Genomic DNA, 24430 nt, shown 5'->3' with positions numbered 1-24430 from the left:
TTGTTAGAGCTTGGTTTTGTTTGGGGCAGTAGAATGGTTGCTAAGGGGAAGGAAGAACTCTAGCTTATTTTGCTTTATAACCATTCAATTTTACTGCCCTGGAGTCTGAGAGAGGGAGAGTTCTTTCTCATTTGAAAATGTCACATGTCCCCACTGGGGCTCTGCTGTCCCACAAGCCCCCTGCTTCTGGGTGGGCCTCAGGAAGGGCAGCTGTGACCCCAGCCCACCCCAGGAGCAGGTGGAGGGCTGGCCGGGGCAGGTGGAAGAAAGGACTAGACAAGGACAACAACCTTGTGAGTCTCTAACAGGATGCTCTGGTCTGACTGGGTCCCTGGGTCCCTGCCCCTCCCAGAAACCTGCCCCTGGCCATCATCATTGGGATCCCGCTGGTGACAGGGTGCTACATCCTCATGAACGTGTCTTACTTCACTGTGATGACAGCCACCGAGCTCCTGCAGTCCCAGGCTGTGGCTGTGGTGAGTGCCCAGGGTCTCTGCGGGAGGGTGCCTGGTGTGTGGGAAGGGGACAGGCAAGGGATAAGTGCTCAAGTTGAAAGGCCCTCACCGCAGGGCAGGGAAATAATCGTCTAGGAGACCAGACACGGAGAGGGTGAGGTTAGGGCAGTCCCAGCGACCCAGCTGAGGTTCCAGGCTGCCAGCAGGTGGCAGGTCCTGCTTTCCCAGCACACCCCGCCCGCCCGCCCCCCGCCCGGGGAAGGCACAGAGTGTAGCTGCAGCAGGGCTGGACTTCACCAGGGTTGGGGCTTTGACAGGCAAGTGTAGGGGAGAGAAAGCGCAAAGGAGTCATTAAAAGAGGGAGTTATAATAATGGATTGTGGAATTCAAGCTGGGGGAGGAGGAGAGAGGACAGAGGGATGGGTGTGAGGGACAGGTGGAAAGGTGGGTGGGGTCCACGTGCTGGAGGAGGCCTTCGGAGCTGGAGCGGGACAGGAAATGAAACTAACAACAGGCAATGATGTGACAAGGATGGGGAGCGTGGAGAGATGCAGCTTGGTGACGGGCCACTGACCGGAGAACAGGCGGCTCAGCTGGGAGGGAGACCAGGTCATCCGAGGGAGGGAGAGGCAGGGGCGGCAGAGGTTGCGGAAACACTGCGAATTATGCCAGGAAGAGGTGGAGAAGAGATGTCCATCACCATCCGCAGAGGAGGTCGTTTCCTCCCGACGGGCGCCCCACTGTGCCTCCCGGAGGGGGGCCGCTGGGAGGGCACAGCAGCTTGCGGGGCCGGTGGCTCCTGGGGGCGCGCACGGTCTCAGGATGCACCCACTTCTCTCGCAGACGTTTGGCGACCGCGTCCTCTACCCCGCCTCGTGGGTCGTTCCACTCTTCGTGGCGTTTTCAACCATCGGCGCCGCTAACGGGACGTGCTTTACGGCGGGCAGGTAGGGCCCCCACCCCGGGGCGGAGCGCGCACAGGGAGGCGCCAGGCCTGAGTTGGGGTGATGGAGCCGAAAGTGTACGCGGACCGGCGCGTGGCACGGGCCCGCGGTCCCCGAGCGAGGGAGCAAGAGAGCGGGGACAGTGCCGCCCGCCCCAGCGCAAGGCGGGGCTTCGCGACCCGGGAGAGCGAGGTTGACTTTTCACCGAATGAGCTTTCTTGAACATCTTCTCAGGTTAATAGATACACAGTCTAGATCAGGGATTGGTAAACTTAAAGGGCAGATAGTGAAGGTTTTAGGCTTGCAGCCCGTGTAAACCTGTCATGTTCTATCTTTGCAGTAGAAAGGCCGGCAGCTGTGATTACGGTCCCACTAAAACTTCATTTACATAAACAGGCAGTTTTCCAGCCCCTGCCGAGCCCCTGGACCCTATCCAGTGTAGAGACGGTTGCTTTGGAATCCCCTTTACGATGGAGCATAGTTTCACATCACCTCCACTCACGGGCTAGTTGGGGGTGGTTCTTATAAACACCGCGACAGGGGACATTCGTGAACACGTCTTTGCCCAGCTGTCCAGCGTTCTGAGTGGATAGAGTTCTGAGAGTGAAATTTGCCAAACGTTAAGCACGTATACGCTTAAAAAAAGGGAGAAATACATGCCACAAAATCATTCCTTAGAACTTCACCTAATGTACAGATCAATTCGGAGAGGACGGCCATTTCAAAGTATTGATTCTTCCAATCTACGGGCATGGACTATCTCCCCATTTATTTAGGTCTTCTTTAATATTTTTCAAAAAAGAATTGTTTTGAGTAGCAGCTTTCAGTATAAAGTATACAAATTCTTGCACATATTTTGTCAGCTTTACTCTGAAATATTTCATATTTCTTCATGCTATTGTAAATGGTATTTTCAAAAATGTAAACATTTTCAGTTTCTGATGGTTTGTTGCAGATATATAGAAACACATTTTAAACAGCTCTACTGAGGAATAAATACCATAAAACTCACTTTGTAATTCGACAATTCAGTGATTTTAGTAAATTTACAAAGCTGTGCAAATATCATCACAATCCAATTCTAGAACGTTTTCATCATTCCAAAAAGTTCCCTCATGCTTAGTATAGTTAATCCCCTTCCCACCTCCAGGTCTAGGCAACTACTGATCTGCTTCTGTTTCTGACTTTGCTTTTTCTAGACATTTCAAGTAAATGGATTGTTACAGTATGACATTTGCATCTGGCTTCTTTCACTTAGCATATTATTTTTGAGGTTCCTCTATGTCCTAGCAGGTATCAGTTCATTCATTTTAATTGCTGAATAGTACTCCATTTTATAGATGTATATTTCATTTACCCATTCACCAGCTGATGGACATTTGGATTGTTTCCAGTTTGGGCTATTGTGAGTAACACTGCTGTGAGCATTCATGTACATATATGTCTCTCTCTCTTTTTTTAATGTTTAAGTGTGCTTTTATGGACATATACTCTTCACACAAATTCGATCATGCATTGCATTTTGGTCTGCGATTTGCGTCTTTCTTGAATTAGCCATATATCATGAACATCCTTCCAGGTCCTCACATGTAGATCTTTTGCCTAGCAGATTCAAACAAAGTTGTTTAACATCAGTAATATCCAGGGAGACTGAGGAAAAAGATGCTCTCATCCACTGTTTATAGGGGGATAAAAGCTTACATTTTGAAGGGAGAGAATGATGTACTCTCTGTTCTGAGGGAAAAAGGAAGATCCATTACAGGGCATTTTCTCTAGTAGCAGCGGATTCTGTCACTAACACCATGTCCTCTCTCGTGAAAGAGTTGAATTCCGGTGAGTCCCTGGTTCCCTCTCATTTGTCTGCTCATTGCAGAAGGACCCATAACTTATGTTAGAGATCTCTGAAAAGGCTTTTCTAGCACAAATCCATGCCCCAAAACCCGGGTACCTTCACAGTGGACCTACCCCGAGTGCCATGCGTGGCGACGTGTAAGTATCTTCTGCTTGGGGGTATTTTCTCAGTAACAACACTTTTAATGCTACAGAAACAGAGTTGCCTTGAGTGCAGACCTGGAGGATACTCTTTCTTTGCGAGTTCTATAGCCTATCCGCGGAAGGAAATTAGTCTGGATGAAGCTCCAGGGTGTTTCTGGGAACTCTGAGGGATGGCATTCCTACTCATATCTCATTTGGTTCTGCTGCTAGTGATGGAGGGTCTCCTGCAGAGGCAGGGAGTGGCTGTGGCTCGCCGCAGGGACAAGGGCACTGGCAGCAGAAGTTCTGGGAAGTGCTCCTTGGCATGAGCCCTCCTGGAGTCTGCCATTAGCCCCACCAAAGAGCCTGTCCATATATGTCTTTGTGTGGACATAAATGTTTTCATTTCTCTGGGGTAGATTCCTAGGAATAGAATTGCTGGGTCATATAGGAACTTTGTGATTAACTTTTTTTTTTTTTTTGCGGTACGCAGCCCTCTCACTGTTGTGGCCTCTCCCGTCGCGGAGCACAGGCTCCAGACGCGCAGGCTCAGCGGCCATGGCTCACGGGCCCAGCCGCTCCGCGGCATGTGGGATCCTCCCGGACCGGGGCACGAACCCGCGTCCCCCGCATCTGTGATTAACTTTTAACGAAACTGCTTAACTCTTTTCTAAGTGGTTGCTCCATTTTAATTTCTGTAAACAATGCATGAGAGTTCCAGTTTCTCCACATTCTCACCAACACTTGTATTTGTCTTTTGCTTAAAGTTATGTCACTGTGTTTTTTTGTTTTAATTAATTTATTTTTGGCTGCGTTGGGTCTTTGTTGCTGCGTGTGGGCTTATCTGTAGTCGCGGTGAGTGGGGGCTACTCATCGTTGCAGTGCACGGGCTTCTCATTGCGGTGGCTTCTCTTATTGCAGAGCATGGGCTCTAGGGTGCAGGCTCAGTAGTTGTGGCTCACGGGCTTAGTTGCTCCGTGGCATGTGGGATCTTCCAGGACCAGGGCTCAAACCCATGTCCCCTGCATTGGCAGGCAGATTCTTAACCACTGTGCCACCAGGGAACCCCTGCCATTGTGGTTTTAATTTGCATTTCCCTAATGACTAATGATACTGAGCATCTTTTTGTGTGCTTATTAGCTATTCGTATATCTTCTGGTGAAATATCTATTCAGATCTTTTGTCCATTTAAAAAATTGGGCTTCCTTTTATCTTCTTATTGAGTTGTACATGTTCATCATATATTCTGGATACATCCTTTATCAGGTATCTGATTTGCACGTATTTTCTCCCAGTCTGCCTTGTATTCTCATTTTTTTTTTTTTTTTGGATCAACTTTGGCTTCTTTTTATTCAGGAAGCATACACTAATCCCTTTTATACAGTTTTTTTTTTTACATTCCAGAAATAAGCGAAAATAGCAGTTTTAAATATGTTACAAAGTTGGCTTTGGGGGCTAAATAAGCTTTTTGAGAGAGGGACCAGCCAACTAACCTTTTCATCAAAGCACCAATGTATCTGCAGTCTTTTACCAAGCTCCACCACAGCTGTGGCCACCTTGGATGTGCTATACACCCAAATCATGTGAAAGCTCTAACGGAGCGTTGCTGCGAGTCTCTCTGCAGGGCACCAAGAACAGACAGTTCCAGCTTCCTTTCTTCAGACTGAATCAAAGTTTTGGGAACTTTTCAATTGCTCTCTCAAGTAGTGCTTTCTCAGCATGAAGACTAGAATTTGTTAACGCTCATATATCACAAGATACAGTATATCACTTCCAATATTCTGGAAACCACATGGTAGAAGTTATAAATAAATGAACACTAAAATTACTTTAAGAAAGTTTTACATCATTTAGTTGGTAAGGACATTTACACGTACAGCACAATTTACTATTAAACATTCTATAACTCGCTTCACATAAAGATGAAAATAGATAATACAAAATGACCTGACATTTTCAGTGAAGTCTGGAATTAAGACTGTAGTTTTATTGTAGTCAATATCAACTTCACATATTGTTGCAAATTGCTGTGCTATGCCCTTTAAAATGGGAATTTCTTTCTCAGGGTGAAATTCCATTTGGATATGTGTTCTTACTTTGTACAAACTACGAAAATCTGAGGGACACAGCAATATCAAAGACACAAACAGTAACTGCACAATATTGTCTGCTGGATTAAGCTAATACAAGTGGACAGAATTCTTCAAGTTCCAATATCTAATAAAGCACTATATGAAATGAACAAGGTGAAACATCTTAAGAATGAATATACTCTGCAACCAGAACATGCAGCCTTTCTTTAATTCACAAATCTGCCTCATTAGGCATTTACAAAATAAATTAGTAAGATCTCAATTTGCTTGAGGCATCACAAGCTCGTAACGCCCCACTTGGCCTTCCTGTTTGAGCTGGTCTAGTAAATCCTCCTTCCGTCTTTTTCTACCTACCACCAGGTACCTATCGTGGGCCACCGCATGAGACTTACTCTTAAGACCATACTTCTGGGCAATCTGATGTATTTGCTTCCGCTCATCATCAGTCAGCTCTGTAGAGAAGGTTAAATCCGTGTGGCTCTCCGAGAGGGCGTAGTTTCCGATGATCTGTTCGATATCTCTCTTGGCAATTTTATTTACCCTCCCTACATCAAGACCGAGCCCTGCCCGCTTATGCTGCTCTTTGACAGAGATTGGCTCCCGAATGCCCTCGCCAGATTTACCTAAACCGCCACCCGTCCAACCCATCTTTCTCAGCAGCTGGTTTCCAATGTTATCTTCTTTGATTCGTTGTTTGTAAGCCTCCTCTGCTGAGCGGCCCTGAATTTCATTTCTTGAAATCACATCTTCAATAGCTCCTTTCTTCAAGTTGTTGATGACAGTCGGCTGGGTCTTTCTGAGGGTTTTCACAGCTTCCCCAGCAGCTTCGTATTTGACAGTTTTCTTCACTCCAACTGCTTCTGCAATTACCTCACTCTCTAGAATCACCTTGCATTTCCACCGGAGTCCTGTCATTCTTTCATAGACATAGTCAACTGTCACTCGGTTCAGCTGAGCTGTGTCGTCCGGCGTGCACACAGGATTTGAAGAATTCTCAGAAACTACGAGATCCTTTATATCCTCCTTCCCAGATCCCCTGGGCGAAGAGCCTGTTGGACATTGTGAACTTTTGACAGATGGGTAAGTGGGTTGTGTTCTTTGAAGGATTTTCAAAAGCCTCGTCAGCAGCTGCATGTTTACTTGTTTTTTTTTGGTTCCATAACCTTCAGCTAAGCAGTGATCTTGCAAGAACACCCGACAGCGCCATGTACGATTTGGCATCATCTCATATTTGTGTTCAACAGACATTTTGTTGTATGAGGCAGAATTGTTAAGAATACCAGTTGCATCATTTGCATTTTCTATAAGGATAAAATTGGTCCAGTGTTTGGCAGAAGCATTAAAAATCGGCTGCCCAGAAGCATCTTTAGCCAGCACCACCAGCTCTTCTGGTGGTTTCAGAGCTGGAGGGAATTCATATGAAGGCATGCCAGTCTGACACACCACAAGGTCCTCTCTGATCGTGTGCTTGAATTTCCGTCCGACAACCCTAACTTCAATACGTTTCTGCAAGAGTTTTACAGCTAGCTCCGTAGCTCGATCCCTGGAACCGTTCTTGCTGCCAGCATAACCTGTAGTTAAGTAGATATTTTGGCATCTAACTTCACAAGCATAACCATCTGTTAGAAGTTTTTTATTTGGGGGGATGTCAGCAGGAGGGATTTCTTTTAAAGGAGTGTATATATAGTCAGGATTTGTCTTACATGCCTGAATACAACGAGTTAACATATATGTGTAATTAATTTTATCAGATCCAGAAGTCATCTCTGGATTAGAAACATTCTTCCAGATAGTTGCTGTTAATTTTTCAATAAAATACTGCTTCTCGGCTACCACTGACTCAGGAAATGTCTGTGATGGTGAAGGCTCAGGAGCTGACTGGCAGTTTGCCTGCCGTCATGTGCTGCTGGGGGCAGGGTTCCCACTGTCAAAATACATGTTGGCTGTTACAGGCTGGTCTTTTGTGAAAATAAATCCTGATGAATCACAATACTGAGAATTTCCATCTTGTATACTGAAAGAGTTTTGAGTATAATCTTGGTAGATGTCTCTTGGCATGCTGGCAAAATGTGTTTGTTCATTTACCTCTTTTGTTGGAGGGCCGTAAGGATCTTCCTGTCTTTCATCTTTTGAACTACTAGCTACAAAATGTACAGGCTCAAAACGAGGTCTCACATGGAATTTGGAACCGGCTTGCTTTTCAGGAAGATTTTGACCATCACATGTTGAGAGGTGACATTTTTGACCTTTGGTAGGTTTGGACAGCATCAGATCATATGAAGGCATCTCCCCAATATCAATACCTTCAGCCATTTGGAGAATTTTTTCCATCAAGCGTGGGCTGTACCTGCAGCCCAGGAAAATGTGGTTGGTCCAGGCAGCGGAGAGCGCGAGGAGCTGGTCTAGGGCAGCGCCGGGATAGCTGTGCAGGTGCCGACAGATGAAGCTGCGCCGCATAGCCCACTGCCGGTCACTTTCGTGGCTGTAGCGCCACTGCTCCAGCACTGGCTCGGGCTCGGGCGACGGCGGCGACAGGAAGTCGCCCCCCAGCGGCAGACATCTGCCAGCCATCTTCTCCGCCCCCAAGCAGGGACCCCAGGGATGAAGCAGACTCGCTACCAGGAGAGAGCGGGAGCGGAGGTCGGTGGAAGGGGCCGGGTGAGGAGGGGCGCACCGAGGCGCGAAGACCAACTCCCAGGGGACTGGAGTGCGTGCGTGACGGGCGACCGCTGAAGCGGCGAGCACGAGCTCGTCCCGGCAACCCGGGAGCACGCCCGTTGCACTCCTCCAACTCGTGGAGGTGCAGGAGGAGGGCACCCGCCGCAGTCACACGCGCGCCCGGGAGGCCGAGCCAGGCCCCGCGCTCCGCACCTCCGGCTACCCGCAGACTCACGCACTGTACTGGGAAGGAAGGAAAAAAAAAAAAAAGACACCAGCACGCTTTGCTCCCCTTCCTCTAGTCTGCCTACCCGCGTGCAGCCCCGAGGTTGTGAGCTATTCTCATTTTCTTAGTGGTATTTTTGAACACCAAAGCTTTTAACTTTGACAAAGAGCAGTTTATCAGCTTTTTTTTTTTTTTTTTCATGTGTCATGCTTTCGTTGTCATATCTGAGAACCTTTGCCCAACGCAAGGTCACAAAGATTTTCTCTTCTGTTTTATCTTAAATGTTTATTAGGTTTAGCTCTTACATTTAGGTATATGATCCATTTTAAGTTAATTTTGTATAGTTATGTACCTGTGCAGCTTGGGGGTTGGCCAGGGACTTGTGCTATATTGAATTATGTTGGATATCATTTTTATGAGGTCAAATCTAAGATTTTTGCTTACTGGTTTTTGAGTTTTCTATCTCACATAAACAGACCTTCCTCTCTCCTTTCAAGAATGCCTACCTATGTTTTCTTCTAGCATTTTACTTCAGCTCTTTGATCAATCTAGAAAGCGTCTTGACGTGAGGCGTAAATCTCACTTTTTTCCCCAAACATTTACCTGTTGTCCACCCTTTCTCCTACTGGTTTGAAATCCAGCATTATCATTCCAGTGTACTTGATTCACTTTGTTTCACTGCTAAATATTTTCCTGTGCTATTATCTTACTTATTACACGTTTCACAGCTTCAGTAATGGAAAATCTGGTAGGACTGGTGCTCCCACATCAGACTTCTCCTTGCCTGTTTAGCATTCCAGATGCACTTACAGTAATTTTGTCCAGGTCCGAAAAGTCGTGCTTGCATCTTCAGTGCATGGAATTTATATATTGATTTGTGGAGAACTGACGGAATTTAAAGAGTGAATTCACAGCATCATCTTGAGTCTAAGTCTCCCCTCCATCTAGCAATCCCTTTCCTCCCAGTTTCACTGACTTGTTCTGGGAATTAATTCTATGTTTATATCTTTTCAAAGTTCAAAAAGTAGTTTTTAAAAATGAGTCTTTTTGGCCTGTGTATTCCTGACTTCTAATGTTATTGTATTGTACTCAGAGAGTGTGATCTTTACAATATTACTTCTTCAGAAGTTTTAAGACTTCCCTTGTGGCTTACTGCCATTTTTATAAGTGTTCCCATGGCCTTGAAAATAATGTGTATTCTACTAACTTCTGGGTTTTTATGTTATAATTAATTTTGTACCTTGACTGTTCAAATCTTATGCTCTCACAGTGGTTTTGTCAAGCTTTGCCTCCTATGTTTCATGGGCTCCTGTTTTTTTTTAATTTATTGAAGTATAGTTGATTTATAATATTATATGTCCCACGGGTAAAAGTCCCAGATGTACAACATAGTAATTCACAATATTTAAAGATTATACTCCATTTATAGTTATTATAAAATATTGGCTTGTAGCTTATTTTATACATTGTAGTCTGTACCTCTTAAACCCCTCCCCACTTTCCTCTCCCCACTGGTAACCACTAATTTGTTCTCTATATTTGTGAGTCTGTTTCTTTTTTGTTAAATTCACTAGTTTGTTTTATTTTTTAGATTCCACATATAAGTGACAACGTACAGTATTTGTCTTTCTCTGTATGACTTATTTCACTAGGCATAATACCTACCCTCCAGCTATATCCACATTGTTGCAAATAGAAAAATTTCATTCTTTATTATGGCTGAGTAGTATTCCATTGTGTATATATGTGTGTGAGTGTGTGTGTGTGTGTGTGTGTGTGTGTGTGTGTGTGTATGTATCATACCTTCTTTATCTGTTCATCTGTTTATGGACACTTAGGTAGCTTCCATAGCTTGGCTATTGTACATAGTGCTGCTATGAACATTGAAGTGCACGTATCTTTTTGAATTAAGTGTTTTTGTTTTCTTCAGATATATATCCAGGAGTGGAATTGCTGGGTCATATGGTAATTCTATTTTTAGTTTTTTGAAAATATTTAATTAATTTATTTGGTTGCGCCGGGTCTTAGTTGCAGCACGTGGGCTCCTTAGTTGCGGCCAGCGGGCTCCTTAGTTGCAGCCAGTGGGCTCCTTAGTTGCGGCTCATGGGCTCCTTAGTTGCGACTTTCTGGCTCCTTAGTTGTGGCATGTGAACCCTTAGTTGCAGCACACATGTGGGATCTAGTTCCCTGACCAGGGATCAAACCCAGGCCCCCTGTTGCACTGGGAGCACAGAGTCTTAACCACTGCGCCACCAGGAAGTTCCCTCTATTTTTAGTTTTTTGAGGAACCTTCATAGTGTTTTCCACAGTGGCTGCACCAGTTTTCATTCCCATCAACAATGTACAAGGGCTGCCTTTTCTCCACATCCTTGCCAACATTTGCTGTGGTCTTTTTGATGAGAGCCATTCTGACAGGTGTGAGGTGATAGATATCTCATTGTGGTTTTGATTTGCATTTCTCTGATGATTAGTGATGTTGAACATCTTTTCATGTCTGTTGGCCATCTGTATGTCTTCTTTATAAAAATATCTATTCAGTTCTTCTGCCCATTTTTTAATCATATTGTTTGTTTTTATGATGTTGAGTTGTATGAGCTATTTATATATTTTGGATATTAACCCCTTATTGATCATATCATTTGCAAATATATTCTCCCATTCAGTGGGTTGTCCTTTTGTTTTATCAGTGGTTTCACTGCTGTGCAAAAGCTTTTAAATTTAGCTCCCATTTGTTTGTGTTTGCTTTTGTTTCCTTTTCCTTAGGGGACAGATCCAAAAAGATATTGCTACAATTTATGTCAAAGAGTGTTCTGCCTATGTTTTCTTCTCGGAGTTTTGTGGTTTCTGGTCTTACATTTAGGCATTTAATCCATTTTGAGTCTATTTTTGTATATGGTATGAGAAAATGTTCTAATTTCATTCTTTTACATGTAGCTGTCCAGTTTTCCCAGCACCACTTATGAAGAGACTGTCTTTTCTCCATTGCATATTCTTGCCTCCTGTGTTGTAGATTAATTAACCATAAGCATGTGGATTTATTTCTTGGCTGTCTATTCTGTTCCATTGATCTGTGTGTCTGTTTTTGTGCCAGTATCATACTGTTTTAATAACTGTAGCTTTGTAGTATAGTCTAAAGTCAGGGCGTGTGGTATCTCCAGCTCTGTTCTTCTTTCTCAAGATCGTCTTGGCTATTTGGGGTCTTTTGTGTTTCCATACAAATTTAAAAATTATTTGTTCTAGTTCTGTGAAAAATGCCATTGGTATTTTGATAGGGATTGCATTGAATCTGTAGATTGCCTTGGGTAGTATGGTCATTTTAACAATATTAATTATTCCAGTCCATGAACATGGTGTATCTTTCCATCTGTTAGTGTTGTATTCAATTTCTTTCATCTATGTCTTATAGTTTTCTGAGTATGGGTCTTTTACCTCCTTAGGTAAGTTTATTTCTAGGTGTGTTATTCTTTTTTTAAAACGCAATTGTAAATGCTGTTGTTTCCTTAATTTCTCTTTCTGATACTTTGTTGTTAGTGTATAGAAATGCAACAGATTTCTGTATATTGACTTTGTATCTTGTAACTTTACCAAATTCACTGATGAACTCTAGTAGTATTTATTTTTATTTTGTGGTGTATTTAGGATTTTCTATGTATAGTATCATGTTGTCTGCAGACAGTCACTGTTTTACTTCTTCCTTTCCAATTTGGATTCCCTTTCTTTCATTCTCTTCCTTTCTTTCTGTCTGACTGCTGTTGCTTGGACTTGCAATAACATGTTGAATAAAAGTGGCAAGAGTGGGCATCCTTGTCTTGTTCCTGATCTTAGAGGAAATGTTTTCAGCTTTTCACTGTTGAGTATGATGTTAGCTGTGGGCTTATCATATATGGCCTTTATTATGTTGAGGTGTGTTTTCTCTCTACTCACTTTCTGGAGAGTTTTTGTCGTAAGTGGTTGTTGAATTTTGACAAAAGCTTTTTCTGCATCTATTGAGATAATAATATAGTTTTTATTCTTCAATTTGTTAATGTGATGTATCACACTGATTTACAGATGCTGAACCATCCTTGCATCCCTGGGATAAATCCCACTTGATCGTGGTATATGATCTTTCTAAAGTGTTGCTGAATTCAGTTTGCTTATATTTTGAGAATTTTTGCATCTATGTTCATCTATGTTCAGTGATATTGGCCTGTAATTTTCTTTTTTTGTGATATGTTTGTCTGGCTTTGGTATCAGGGTGATGCTAGCCTCATAGAATGAGTTCAGAAGCATTCCTCCATACTTTTTGGAATTGTTTGAGAATGATAGGTGTTAGCTCTTCTCTAAATGTTTGGTAGAATTCACTTGTGAAGGCACTTGGTCCTGGACTTTTCTAAATTACTGATTCAATTTCATTACTGGTAATTGGTCTGTTCATATTTTCTATTTCTTCCTGATTCAGTCTTGGGGGATTGTACAGTTCTAGGAATTTGTCAGTTTGTACTTGGTTGTCCATTTTATTGGCATATACTTGTTCATAGTAATCTCTCATGATCCTTTGTATTTCTGTGGTGTCGCTGATAACTTTTCCTTTTTCAATTATGATGATATTGATTTGGGCCCTCTTTTTTTCTTGATGAATCTGGCTAAAGGTTTATTGAGTTTATCTTTTTAAAGAAATGGCTCTTAGTTTCACTGATCTTTTCCTTTTTTAAAATTTATTTATTTATTTATTTTTGGCTGCATTGTTGGGTCTTCGTTGCTGTGCATGGGCTTTCTCTAGTTGCGGTGAGTGGGGGCTATTCTTCATTGAGGTGCACATGCTTCTCATTGCAGTGGCTCCTCTTGTTGCAGAGCATGGGCTCTAGGCATGTGGGCTTCAGTAGCTGTGGCATGCGGGCTCAGTAGTTGTGTCTTTCAGGCTCTAGAGTACAGACTCAGTAGTTGTGGTGCACGGGCTTAGTTGCTTCGCAGCATGTGGGATCTTCCTGGACCAGTGCTTGAACCCGTGTCCCCTGCATTGGCAGGCGGATTCTTAAACCACTGTGCCACCAGGGAAGTCCCTCATTGATCTTTTCTATTTTTCTTTTTTAATCTCTATTTCATTTATTTCTGCTCTGATATTTATGATTTCTTTCCTTCTACTAACTTTGGGTTTCGTTTGTTCTTTCTCTAGTCCTTTTAGGTGTAAAATTAAGTTGTCTGAGAGTCTTCTCATTTCCTGAGGTAGGCAGTATAAACTTCCCTCTTAGCACTGCTTTTGCTACATCCCATAGATTTTGGATCATTGTGTTTTCATTTTCATTTGTCTCCAGGTATTTTTCGTTTTCCTCTTTGATTTCTTTAGTGATCCGTTGGTTGTTTAGTAGCATATTGTTTAGCCTCCACGTGTTTGTGTTTTTTTCAGTTTTTCTCTTGTAGTTGATTTGTCTCATAGCATTGTGGTCAGAAAAGATGCTCACTATGATTTCAATTTTCTTAAATTTACCAAGGCTTGTTTTGTGGCCTAGCATGTGATCACTCCTGGAGAACACTGCATGTGCACCTGAAAAGAATGTGTATTGTGCTGTTTTGGGATGGAATGTTCTATATATATTGTCCATATGGTCTAATGTGTCATTTAAGGCCAGTGTTTCCTTATTGATTTTCTGTCTGGATGATCCATCCATTGATGTAAGTGGGGTGTTTAAGTCCCCTACTATTATTGTGTTACTGTCATTTTCTCCTTTTATGTATGTTAATATTTGCTTTATATATCTAGGTGCTCCTATGTTGAGTGCACATTTATTTACAATTGTTATATCTTCTTGGATTGATCCCTTGATTGTTATGTAATGTCCTTGTCTCTTGTAACAGTCTTTATTTTAAAGTCTATTTTGTCTGATACAAGTATTGCTACACAGCTTTTGTTTTGATTTCCATTTGCATGGAATACCTTCTTCCATCCGCTCACTTTCAATCTGTATCTTTAGATCTGAAGTGAGTCTCTTGTAGGCAGCATATATATGGGTCTTGTTTTTGTATCCATTCAGCTGTTCTATGTCTTTTGATTTGAGCATTTAGTCCATATACATTTAAAGCAATTATTGATATGTATGTTCTTATTGGTATTTTGTTATTCGTTTGGGGGGTGTTTTTGTAGGTCTTTTTTGTTCCTTCCTTTGTTCTCATCTCTTGTGATTAGATGACTATCTTTAGTGTTATGTTTTAATTCCTTTTTCTTCTTTATGTGTGTATCTAGTATCGATTTTTGGTTTCTATTTATGTGAAGTTTATATATAGCCAACTATATATATATATGATTGTTTTAAGTTGCAGATCTCTTAATTTCAAATGCATTTAACAACCCTGCATTTGTGCATTCCTCCCCTTACGATGACTGTTTTTGACATGTTTTACATCTAATTATTTTGTGTATTCTTTAACTGCTTATTGTGGATATAGATGGTTTTACTACTTTTGTCTTTTAACCTTCCTACTAGCTTTGTACATGGTTGACCTTCTACCTTTACTGTATATTTGCAAGGGCTTCTGTTTTTTATATCTTCTGACTGTTCTCTTTTTTCAGTAGGAACGCTCCCTCTTTTGCCTTCAATTCTGATACTGATATTGCTGAATCAGCTGTCTTTGAGGCCGCTACTTTTGGTAACATGTCCCATCCCTTTTATTGTCTGCTTCTCAGTGTCATGGGCTGTGGCTTGTGTCTCTTTCAACAAACCCAACCAGAGAGTCTCCAGCTGGGCAAGTGGAATCTGATCACACTGGATGTGATTACTGCTAGATTCATTTCTAACATATTCCTTTGTGTTTTCTTGGCTTAAAAAAATCTTACCCTGATTTATTAAGCATCAAATGACCTTTATTCCTCTTTTTTCTTCTGCTGATGTGGATGGAAGTTATATTTCTATTCTTTTAGCAATTACCTTTAAAATTTAACATGAATACCTAGTAGAGCCTATCTCAGTTCTCTTCCCTCTCTTGCAAGGGCTCTCCCTTTCATATCATCTAGTGTATCAGCTCCACCTTGTTTATAATCCCAACCAACCCTCCAAAAAAGGTCCATCATGACAGAAATAAAAAATCCAAGACATACCAAATGTGCTTTACTGCTCTTTCCTTAATGTTGCTTCTTCAATCAATTTCTTAGTTCAGTGTCCTCTTTGGTTGTAGATTTTTTAATAGTTTCCAACAAGGACTGAAGAACTGTAAGTGTCTCACAGTTATTATCCACAAATGTATTTTGCCAGTAGTCTTGAATGGTAGTTTAGCTGCGTAGTATTCGAATCTGAAAGTCAAATCAGTTTTCCCTCGTCACTTTGAAAGCATTTCTCACGCGATGGCTGTTGTTCTGATTGTCCTAATTTTGTAGCTATATCTTTTAAATTCAGTAGCTTAACTTTTTTTCCCTTTCACTCTAGTGTTTATGTCTGGGTATGTTTTTGTCTAGAACAGGATTCAGTTTGAAGGCTCAGTGTTTTTTGATGGTGTAAAGGCTCTCTGCTCTTCTTTGAATTTCTTACTCTATTCAATATACTTGAGCTTTTTCTTCCTAGGTTTCTTCTCTTAATTTCATGTCTACATTTTCCGCTTCTCTATGCTTCACATTCAGTCTAGCTTTTACTTTTTTCACTTGTATATTTGTCTGTTGTTGATTAGATTTTTAATTAAAGTAACTTTTGGTTTCCTTAGGAATTCTGTTTAGCTCACCTTTCCTTTTCCTTTACCATTTTAAAGATAGCTTCTCAGATTCCTGAATCATCACAAGTTCTTGGGGGGTGGACGGGGTGGCTCAGCCATTTGTTTGCATCTCTGCTGACTCACCCTTGATTTTCTGATTTTTTAAAAATTCAGACTTTGGGTTTAGGAAGTGCAAGGCATGTCTGTGTTGGCTTCTGTCAGGTGCTCCAAGCACTGAGGTCCATAGGCCCTGGACTAGTTTTTACATTTGTTTCTTGCATAAATCTCAGGACTCAGATCAGGTACCTCCTCCTTGAAAGGGGCTCCTCAACCTCCCACTCCACCCCACCCCCCACAGGTGACCCCACTGCACCAGGATGCATTCCTCTAAGACGCATTTAATCACCTCACTTACTTCTGCAAAACGCAGTCATCTCAAGAGGCTAGACTCCTACCTGAAGACACCAGGGTCATAACTCAGTCCCCTTCTCCGTGGCCTGGGTAGTGATGCTCAGGACACACTTGCTCGGTGATCATACAGCAGCCTTCACCCTCATCGACTGACTTCCTTATTACTGCCCTTTCAGACTTGTTTACGTTGCAGGCCGGGAAGGCCACATGCTTAAAGTGCTCTCTTATGTTAGCGTCAAGCGCCTCACTCCAGCCCCTGCCATCATCTTTTATGTAAGTATGAATTCTGCCACAAAAACACCCCCTTAAGGCAGAGGGTCCCTCAGTTTGGATGATGAAGTAAACTTGATCACTAAGCTCCGTGATTTTCAAATGACCCAGGTTCCCCCAGGCCTCAGTTATATAAATAGGTATATAAAAAAGTTCAAAACAATTCAAATAATGTACCCAACTTCTGCTGCTTGTTCTGAATTTATCCACGAAAGACACTGTTTGAATCTTCTGAGCTTGTACCCTCTACACTTCTTACGTGTACATTTGTATGTTCTGAGTCCCTGGTAACAAACTGTACAAAAACCCACTAGCTAATGAGGAAGGAGAATAACGCATTTTACAAGGTGGCTAATGACAACAGCTTCTCATTAGGTCCAATAATTCAGAAGTCACGGGACCCTTGTGAATTGCAGGTGTTCCACATCTTCTGACTGGCACTTCTCAGCGAGGGATAGTCCTTGGCTGTATGCAACTGTTTGGGGCACCTCTGGACCATCCACACCCCAGCCTCAGGGCCAGATTCTTCCTCCCACCCCCAGAGGGAGCCCCTATTCTCTGTCAACCTGCTCCCTCTGAAGATGAGAAAAAGGACCCAGAATTACAAGGCCCTTGGAATTACAAGTCCAGGACCGTGCAGCTGACGCAGTCAAGACCAGACCTAGGCAGCCTGGGTTTTATGGTGCAGGGCCCTTTTCCCCAATGAAAACTCTCTGGAAGGAAAATTCATAATTAGGAAGCTGGTGCAATATACATACACACTTTGTTTCTCCCCTGCTTAAAAGAGCTACAAATTTTCCAAGTCCTTTCCATCACACCTCGAGGAGCTGTCATAGCACCAGTCTGGTTTAACCCCAAGTATAATGGGATACGTAGGAGTTTTCTTTCACATTAAAGTGTTTATCCACAGAAAAAAACGGCTTCTTCCATCTTTTGTGAAGTGGTAAGGTTAATGTTTTCATGTACTAATGACCTAAGAATTCCTTCTTCTTTCTCCTAGGGTATCATAGCGATCATTTATATCATCCCTGGCGACATAAACTCATTAGTCAATTACTTCAGTTTTGCTGCATGGCTGTTTTATGGCTTGACGATCTTTGGACTAGTTGTGATGAGGTTTACGAGGAAAGAACTGAAAAGGCCTATCAAGGTAGGTTTAGTTCCCCAAATGTCACAAGTGGCTTTGATTTCCTGAAATGAACTAGGTAGAGGTAACTATTTTAACTTCTAGGAGCATGCTTTCTATTTTCAACCTGACTCTTCTCTTGAACATCATACTTTAGAGTGGAGTTTGCTCTTCAGTTCATTTCATACTATAGATTATGATCCAGTCAGCCATCTCAAAATTTATTAAAATTATCAACAATACCTGTGACCTGTCTCTCTAACCAAAGTGAGATGTCCAGTTCTGATAGTTCCAGGACCCCTCATGAATACACTTTCTGTCGACCGATGGGGACTTCTGATTCTGGCCCAGACCCATTCCTATGCATGCAACCACTAACGGTCCGTGTTTGCAGTCTGTTTTGGGCTCCTTCCCACCTCCCTCCGTGGCTGGTGTGGGTCCGTATACCAACGAGGAAGAAGAATGTATTTTATTTTGATTATGTTAAAGGATTTTTTTGGTTTGCTTTTTGTTTTTTTTTAAAACCCTGTGCTATTTATTCTTATGATAACAAGTGAAGATGTAAGAAAAAGGCAGGCAAGAAGAGAGCTTCAATAACTAGAGCAAGAATAAAGATAATGTCTTTAGCTTCAGAATGTGGCACATGGGCTCACTGTTGTGGCTCATGGGCTCTAGAGCACAGGCTCAGTAGTTGGGGCGCGTGGGCTTAGTTGCTCCGTGGCATGTGGGATCTTTCCGGACCGGGGCTTGAACCTGTGTCCCCTGCATTGGCAGGCAGATTCCCAACCACTGCGCCACCAGGGAAGCCCCATTTGTGATTTTTTTAATCAGGGTTTTTCTTTGTGGTATTAAAGATTGTCAGTGGTCAGACCTGTCCCATATGCACTGTTTGCTATTTGGGGGATTCAGAATTTGAAATGAATCTCTAGGATATACCTTGTTATGTTTTTATAGATATGCAGTCACTTTTACTAGTGATGTGCCTGGATCTGTCTTGTTCTGAGAGAGATGTTTTAAAGTCTCCTATTAGTGTGTGTGTCTGTTTCTCCTTGTATTTCCTATAGTTTGTTTCGTAAAAGTAATTAAAAAACTATAAGAAAATATAGTGAAGTAATATGACATAAAACTAACACACTGTAATCAATAGCCTTCATTTATAAAAACGATATCCAATTAAAAGATAATGAAAGAGAACAACTCATCCCCAAACCAAAAAACACCTAGCCATAAACTTAACAAGAGGTTAGACATCACAGTAGAAAAGTAAAATTCTCCTGAAAGACAGAAAAGGTAACTTGAACAAATGGAAATCCATCATGTTCTTGGATAGGGAAACTCAGCATCACTAATTTAGATGTTTAATGAGAGTGCAATAAAAAACACCATCTAATTTTTTTTTCCTGGAGTTAGACAAGTTGATTATAAAGTTTGTATTGAAGAACAAACTAGCCAAAATAGCCAGGGAAAATCTAAAAATAAGAAAAATATTAAAATATAGATTCTAAAATTGAGACACAGATGTAGAGAACAAACCAAGGGGGGAAAGTGGCGGGGTCGGGGTGGGGGGTGGTGGCTGGTGGTGGTGGGATGAACTGGGAGATTGGGATTGACATGTATACACTAATATGTATAAAATGGATAACTAATAAGAACCTGCTGTATAAAAAATAGAATTCAGAAATTCAAAAAATATATAGATTCTAAAATTTAGATATCATGGTGCTGATGCATGAAGAAAATATAAATTGCTTTGTAATTCAAGAATGAAGAAAACCTCTCCCATGACTCAAAATCAAGGAGTAATTTTTTAAAAAGGGGCAACCCTAACCCCCCCCAAAATAAAAATGAATGCATTCAAAAAAAGAAGTTGAAAACACATATACATAAAATGTCGGGGGAAATATTTGCAATAATATCACAAAAAAGGATAAAAATCTCCCTAATTTAAAGTTACTGAAATTGAGATGGGCGTTACTAACAATTGAAATGGCCAAAAGATATAAATGGACACAAGAAAATAAAACGACAGTTCAATGAAAAAAAATGCAACGACACTTAAACATGAACCAAATGAACCCCAGCAAACTCAATTTTGTTTCTTATGAGAGAATACACACCAAAATTCTAATGAGATACCATTTCTTGCCTATCAGATGGGCAGAAATCCCAAAGTTTGGCCACACTCCATTGGAGAGGCTATGGGGAAACAGCCTTCTCAAACACTGCTAGTGGAATACAAATGGTATGGCCACTACAGGGGGAAACCCGGCAATATCCAGCAATGTCACATATGCATTTACCTTTAGACCCAGCCATCCTGTTTTGAGGTAATCTATCCCTAAGTGAAGTCGACAGAAATATGAAATATACATAAGCTTACTTGTTGCATTAATTGGTAATAGCAAAAGGTTCAACACAACCCAAATGTCAATTAATGGGAGACTTGGTTGGATACGTTTTGGTACACCCGCAAAGTAGAGTGGTATATGCAGCAGTAAAACAATGGATGAGTAATTTTACACAGTACTATGACTCTCTGGAATATATTAATGGAAAAAAGCAAGACGCAAAACTGTGTTTTATGCATTTGCTCCCTTTTATGTAAGAGGAGTGGAAGATGAACATGTGTATGTACATTTGTGCATATACGTGCGTTTATTCTGAAAGATAAATAATGGAAGAATAAAGCAAAATCAAGAAAAAATTTATAATATTAAAAAAATCAAATACAAGAGGGAAAAAGCAAAAACCTAAAAAACTAGAAACAAATGGAGATAAAGAAACCTTACTCTGTAACAAGTAGATGACATAACCACACAGAGAACATACTCACTAGAACTGATATTAAAGTGCAGGACTTTGAATGCATCTCCTTTGTGGCTTATACTGTGCAGTTAAAAAGAACTGCAAAAAAATCTTAAACTTCATACCTACTTCTTACCAGTGGTAGTACTGGTACAGTTATTTTGAAGTTTATTATAGGCACACTGTAGGATAAATAAAAAAGTAATTATGTGAAAGCCATCGAGAAGATTTTCAGAAGCATAAGGAAAGAAGGCCTAAGTCTAGAGAAAGTAAGGAAAAAAGTGCAATCTTACATTTGAACGGAAACTATCAGTAGAAATTTATGAATTTTTTTCCCTTCTTGAAAAAAATTTTTTTCTCTGTCCTTGTAAAAGAACACTGAGTACTCCCAACCACCCAGATTACGGTTTCTAAATGCCATTTCCTACCAAACGCCCTGGAGAAATGGGTGAATCCAGATCTGCTGGGACTGGATTCCTCTCCAGCCCCTGAATCCACTGATTGACTTTAGGGATTCAAAAGTGTGACAACGGGACCTTAAGTGCCTCATGATGTGTTACAAGAGGAAGTGCACTGCTCCAGCTACAAAGTATTCTTGCCTCCACAGCTAACTACTGGTTTACAGGAAACTAGAGGGACAGAGGAGCAAGTTATCAGGCAAAGCTAGAATGAAGACACTGTATAGGATAAACCATCCAATTCCTACGAATTAATGACAAGCTAAAGAGAGGAGGGAACGAACATGTTAAAAACAAAGTCGTCATCAGTTAGAGATGTATAACGCGTATTTTACAGGTAAAATGACAGGATGGCATTTTCTTTACAGTCTAGGGAAAAGAAAAAGATGAACTAAGGTTGGCAATTTTACTTACAAATGATTGAAACTGGAGGAGGGGGTACATGGAGTTCATTATATTCTTCTTTCTGTCAAGTGTTTTGTTTTGAATGAAAATTTTCAAAAAGGAAATGAATGCACATGGCCAAATCATGACACCACTCTGTTTTGCCTACAGGTGCCCATTTTCATCCCCATCTTGGTGACTCTCTTATCCGTGTTTTTGGTTTTGGCCCCAATCATCAGCGAACCTGCATGGGAGTATCTCTACTGTGTGTTATTTATGCTGAGCGGCCTTATATTTTATTTCCTTTTTGTCTACTATAAGGTTGGATGGGCTCAGAAAATCTCAAGTAAGTATCAACTGAGGGACTGCTTTGCTGTTAGTAAAGTGAGACAGGCCCTACATCCTGTGGCCTCATCTGTCCCGATTCTACCAGGACCTTCTTATCACAGGGTCTTGCGCAGCTAACAAATTTCATCTCCTCTTTGGGAGGAGGCATGACCTGTTCTCCTCGGTGTGACACCTCTGGGGTCCACCTGTGGCCTCTTCCTCTGTTCCCATCAGTTCCTGTAACAAGCAGGAAAAGGAAGCACCGTTTCTTTTTTCTTTTCTTCAAATGTAACATACACATAACATAAATCTTGACCACTTTTAAGTGTACGGGTCAGTAGTGACAATACATATTCACATTGTGGTGCATCCCATACCCGAAGCACTGCCTCCTTGTGCCTGATACCCGGACATCATCTGGGAGTCTCAGCAGCATCCCAGAGACACCCAAAATGCGCGAGCTGGGACGAGGGCCTGAGCCTTCCGACACCAAGGCCACGGCTCTTGCTTTTCACTCAGCAGTACTGATTCCTTGTGTATTTTAGGAAAGTTGTTTAAAAGTTTAGCTATATTAGCCATTTTCATTTTGAAAAAGAAAGCAGTGATGGCAGAGGACACCAGAGGACCCTGAAGCACACCCGAGGGTGTGTTATATTCTACATGGCACAGCCAGCTGCACGGAACTCCATTCACAAAAGCCTGCCAGGCTCCCGAGCCCCTCACCAGACCAACAGTGATCCACAGCCTCACCCGAAACATGAGTTCCCTCACCCGAAACATGAGTTTCCCTCACCCGAAACATGAGTTCCCCGGAGGCAGGAATTGGGCTGTGTACAATTTAATCCTGGATCTATACAGCAGCCACTTAGTATTTGGGTAAATGTGATGAAGAATCTGCCTTCCTCCTCCTTCAGCTCACTCTCACCAGGAAGTACAGGCATTCCTCAGGCAGCCAGCCCTGTGTGCTTTATTTATTTAGATGCATACAACTTAGGGAGACATACAAGGTAGCAAAGAGCAAAACCCAACTGCAAGTGGGGGAAGCTGGCCTTGAGACTCCATTTAGACTGAGCCGCCAGCGACGGGGATGCCTGCCTCCACTCCCTCTGCCTGTGTGTCCCCACCTGTGAAACTGGTACCACCTCTCACCTGACAGCGGTGTTATAAGAGACAGAATCTGTTTCACGTTCGTTACCAAAGGGACAGCAAAACCAAAATATGGCTTTATTATTTCCCAAAGACTTTTCCCCTTTCTTGAAATAGCTCCCCCTACCCCCAACCTCTTTACGCTGATCTAAGCCCGAAGCTGAGAGGGGTTGCAGGGACACTACCAGAGAAACGAAAGAAAAGGTATATTACTACCTGAAAAACAGCCACTTTTTCCCATGCCTCTGAAAATGGACTTGCATTTGATCATACTGACAGAGAATCTACCTAGGATGACTTAAAACCTAAAGGCCTGAAATATGTCTTATTTCTCAGCTTTAGAATATTTAGCCAAGCTGTTCCCTACAGAAACCAATAAGAAGTTAAAATTAAGGAGGTAAAGAGAATTAACAACCTGTATTTTAAACAAGATGCAGACTTAGTGACTTCAGACCAAACATTCAATCTTTGGCCAGTGGTAGTTAAATATACACATATAACTGAGTCATTCATATTTTTCCTGTAAATGTTTTTGGTGGCAGTAAAATATTTAGTAGGTTCCTAATGCTTTAATGGAAAATAACTTATCTCCAAAGAACCACCGTAGCTCCCAGGATGGGTCTGCCCACCTCTACCCACCTGGGTCCCCTGAGCACAGGCTCTGATATGAGACATCACCAAGTAGCAGTAATAGTATCACTGCTCATTGATAAGCAAGGCGAAGCTAATTTTAAATTACGGTTTTCTGACTGCACTTTTTTTCACTCCAGAGCCTCTCACCATGCACCTTCAGATGCTGATGGAAGTCGTCCCCCCAGAGGAGGCTCCAGAGTAACAAAGCTCAGCCTCCTGTGGCCAAGTCTAAGCTGTGAAGAATTTATTTTTGTAAGCAATATTTGTGGTTGTTTCTTCCTGATGTTTTTCTTAAGAAAAAAAATGTATTCACATGTGTATAATACTGTTATTTTTAGCTATCCTTAGTTCTCTGGGTGGGTGTTTGCTGAAGTTAGCAGCTGAGGATGTAACCCAGCAGAAGGCTGGTGGCCAGGGAAGGGCTGAGTCAGAACGGCCCCCACCACACGGTGACTCTTTAACAAGGGGCACATCACACCTACTTCAATAAAGGGAATTCTTTAAACTCAGTGATCAGAAAGGTGCATGTGTGTGTGTGTGTGTGTGTGTGTGTGTGTGTGTGTGTGTGTGTATAAAAATATAAAATTGGTGGAACTTTTGCTTTGATTGAAATAGATTTTTAAAATACTAAAGTACAAATGCTTTACTACCTACCCATATTTCACCTAGGATGTATGTAGCAGGTCTGTCCCAGGCTGGACGTCAAGGCCCCCAGTGCAAAGCTGGCCGTCCGGAACCATTTGCAGCCTGTGTCCACAAGGGGCTCAGCATCACAGGTTCCCTGACAGCCTTCACTGGCATTTCAGTCAAACCAGAAAGTGTGGTGTATAAAACTCTATTTTGCATTTGGCACTCATGGATTTT

The 24430-nt window shown here is 41.9% G+C and overlaps 1 protein-coding gene and 1 pseudogene across 3 annotated transcripts in view; one reads left to right on the top strand and one right to left on the bottom strand.

Annotated features, from left to right (window-relative positions):
• SLC7A9 (solute carrier family 7 member 9) overlaps positions 1-23883 on the top strand; it is a 28712-nt gene extending 4829 nt beyond the window's left edge. For 2 of the 3 annotated variants that reach the window (XM_007470940.1, XM_007470941.1), the window contains exons 8-13: positions 353-476; positions 1299-1402; positions 16594-16690; positions 17688-17837; positions 21632-21806; positions 23704-23883. In XM_007470940.1, the coding sequence (XP_007471002.1) occupies positions 353-476; positions 1299-1402; positions 16594-16690; positions 17688-17837; positions 21632-21806; positions 23704-23768 (715 nt within the window). In that variant the 3' untranslated portion in view covers positions 23769-23883. The remainder of the gene's footprint in view (positions 1-352; positions 477-1298; positions 1403-16593; positions 16691-17687; positions 17838-21631; positions 21807-23703) is intronic. The other variant, XM_007470942.1, reaches the window with a different exon arrangement.
• On the bottom strand, positions 5725-7806 carry LOC103081398 (NF-kappa-B-repressing factor pseudogene; annotated as a pseudogene).
• Positions 23884-24430: the final 547 nt, after the last annotated feature.

This window comes from Lipotes vexillifer, unplaced genomic scaffold, assembly GCF_000442215.2.
Source record: "Lipotes vexillifer unplaced genomic scaffold, Lipotes_vexillifer_v1.1 scaffold182, whole genome shotgun sequence".
In the NCBI taxonomy this organism is placed as follows: Eukaryota; Metazoa; Chordata; class Mammalia; order Artiodactyla; family Lipotidae; genus Lipotes; species Lipotes vexillifer.
This window is presented reverse-complemented; position numbering and strand designations above follow the sequence as displayed.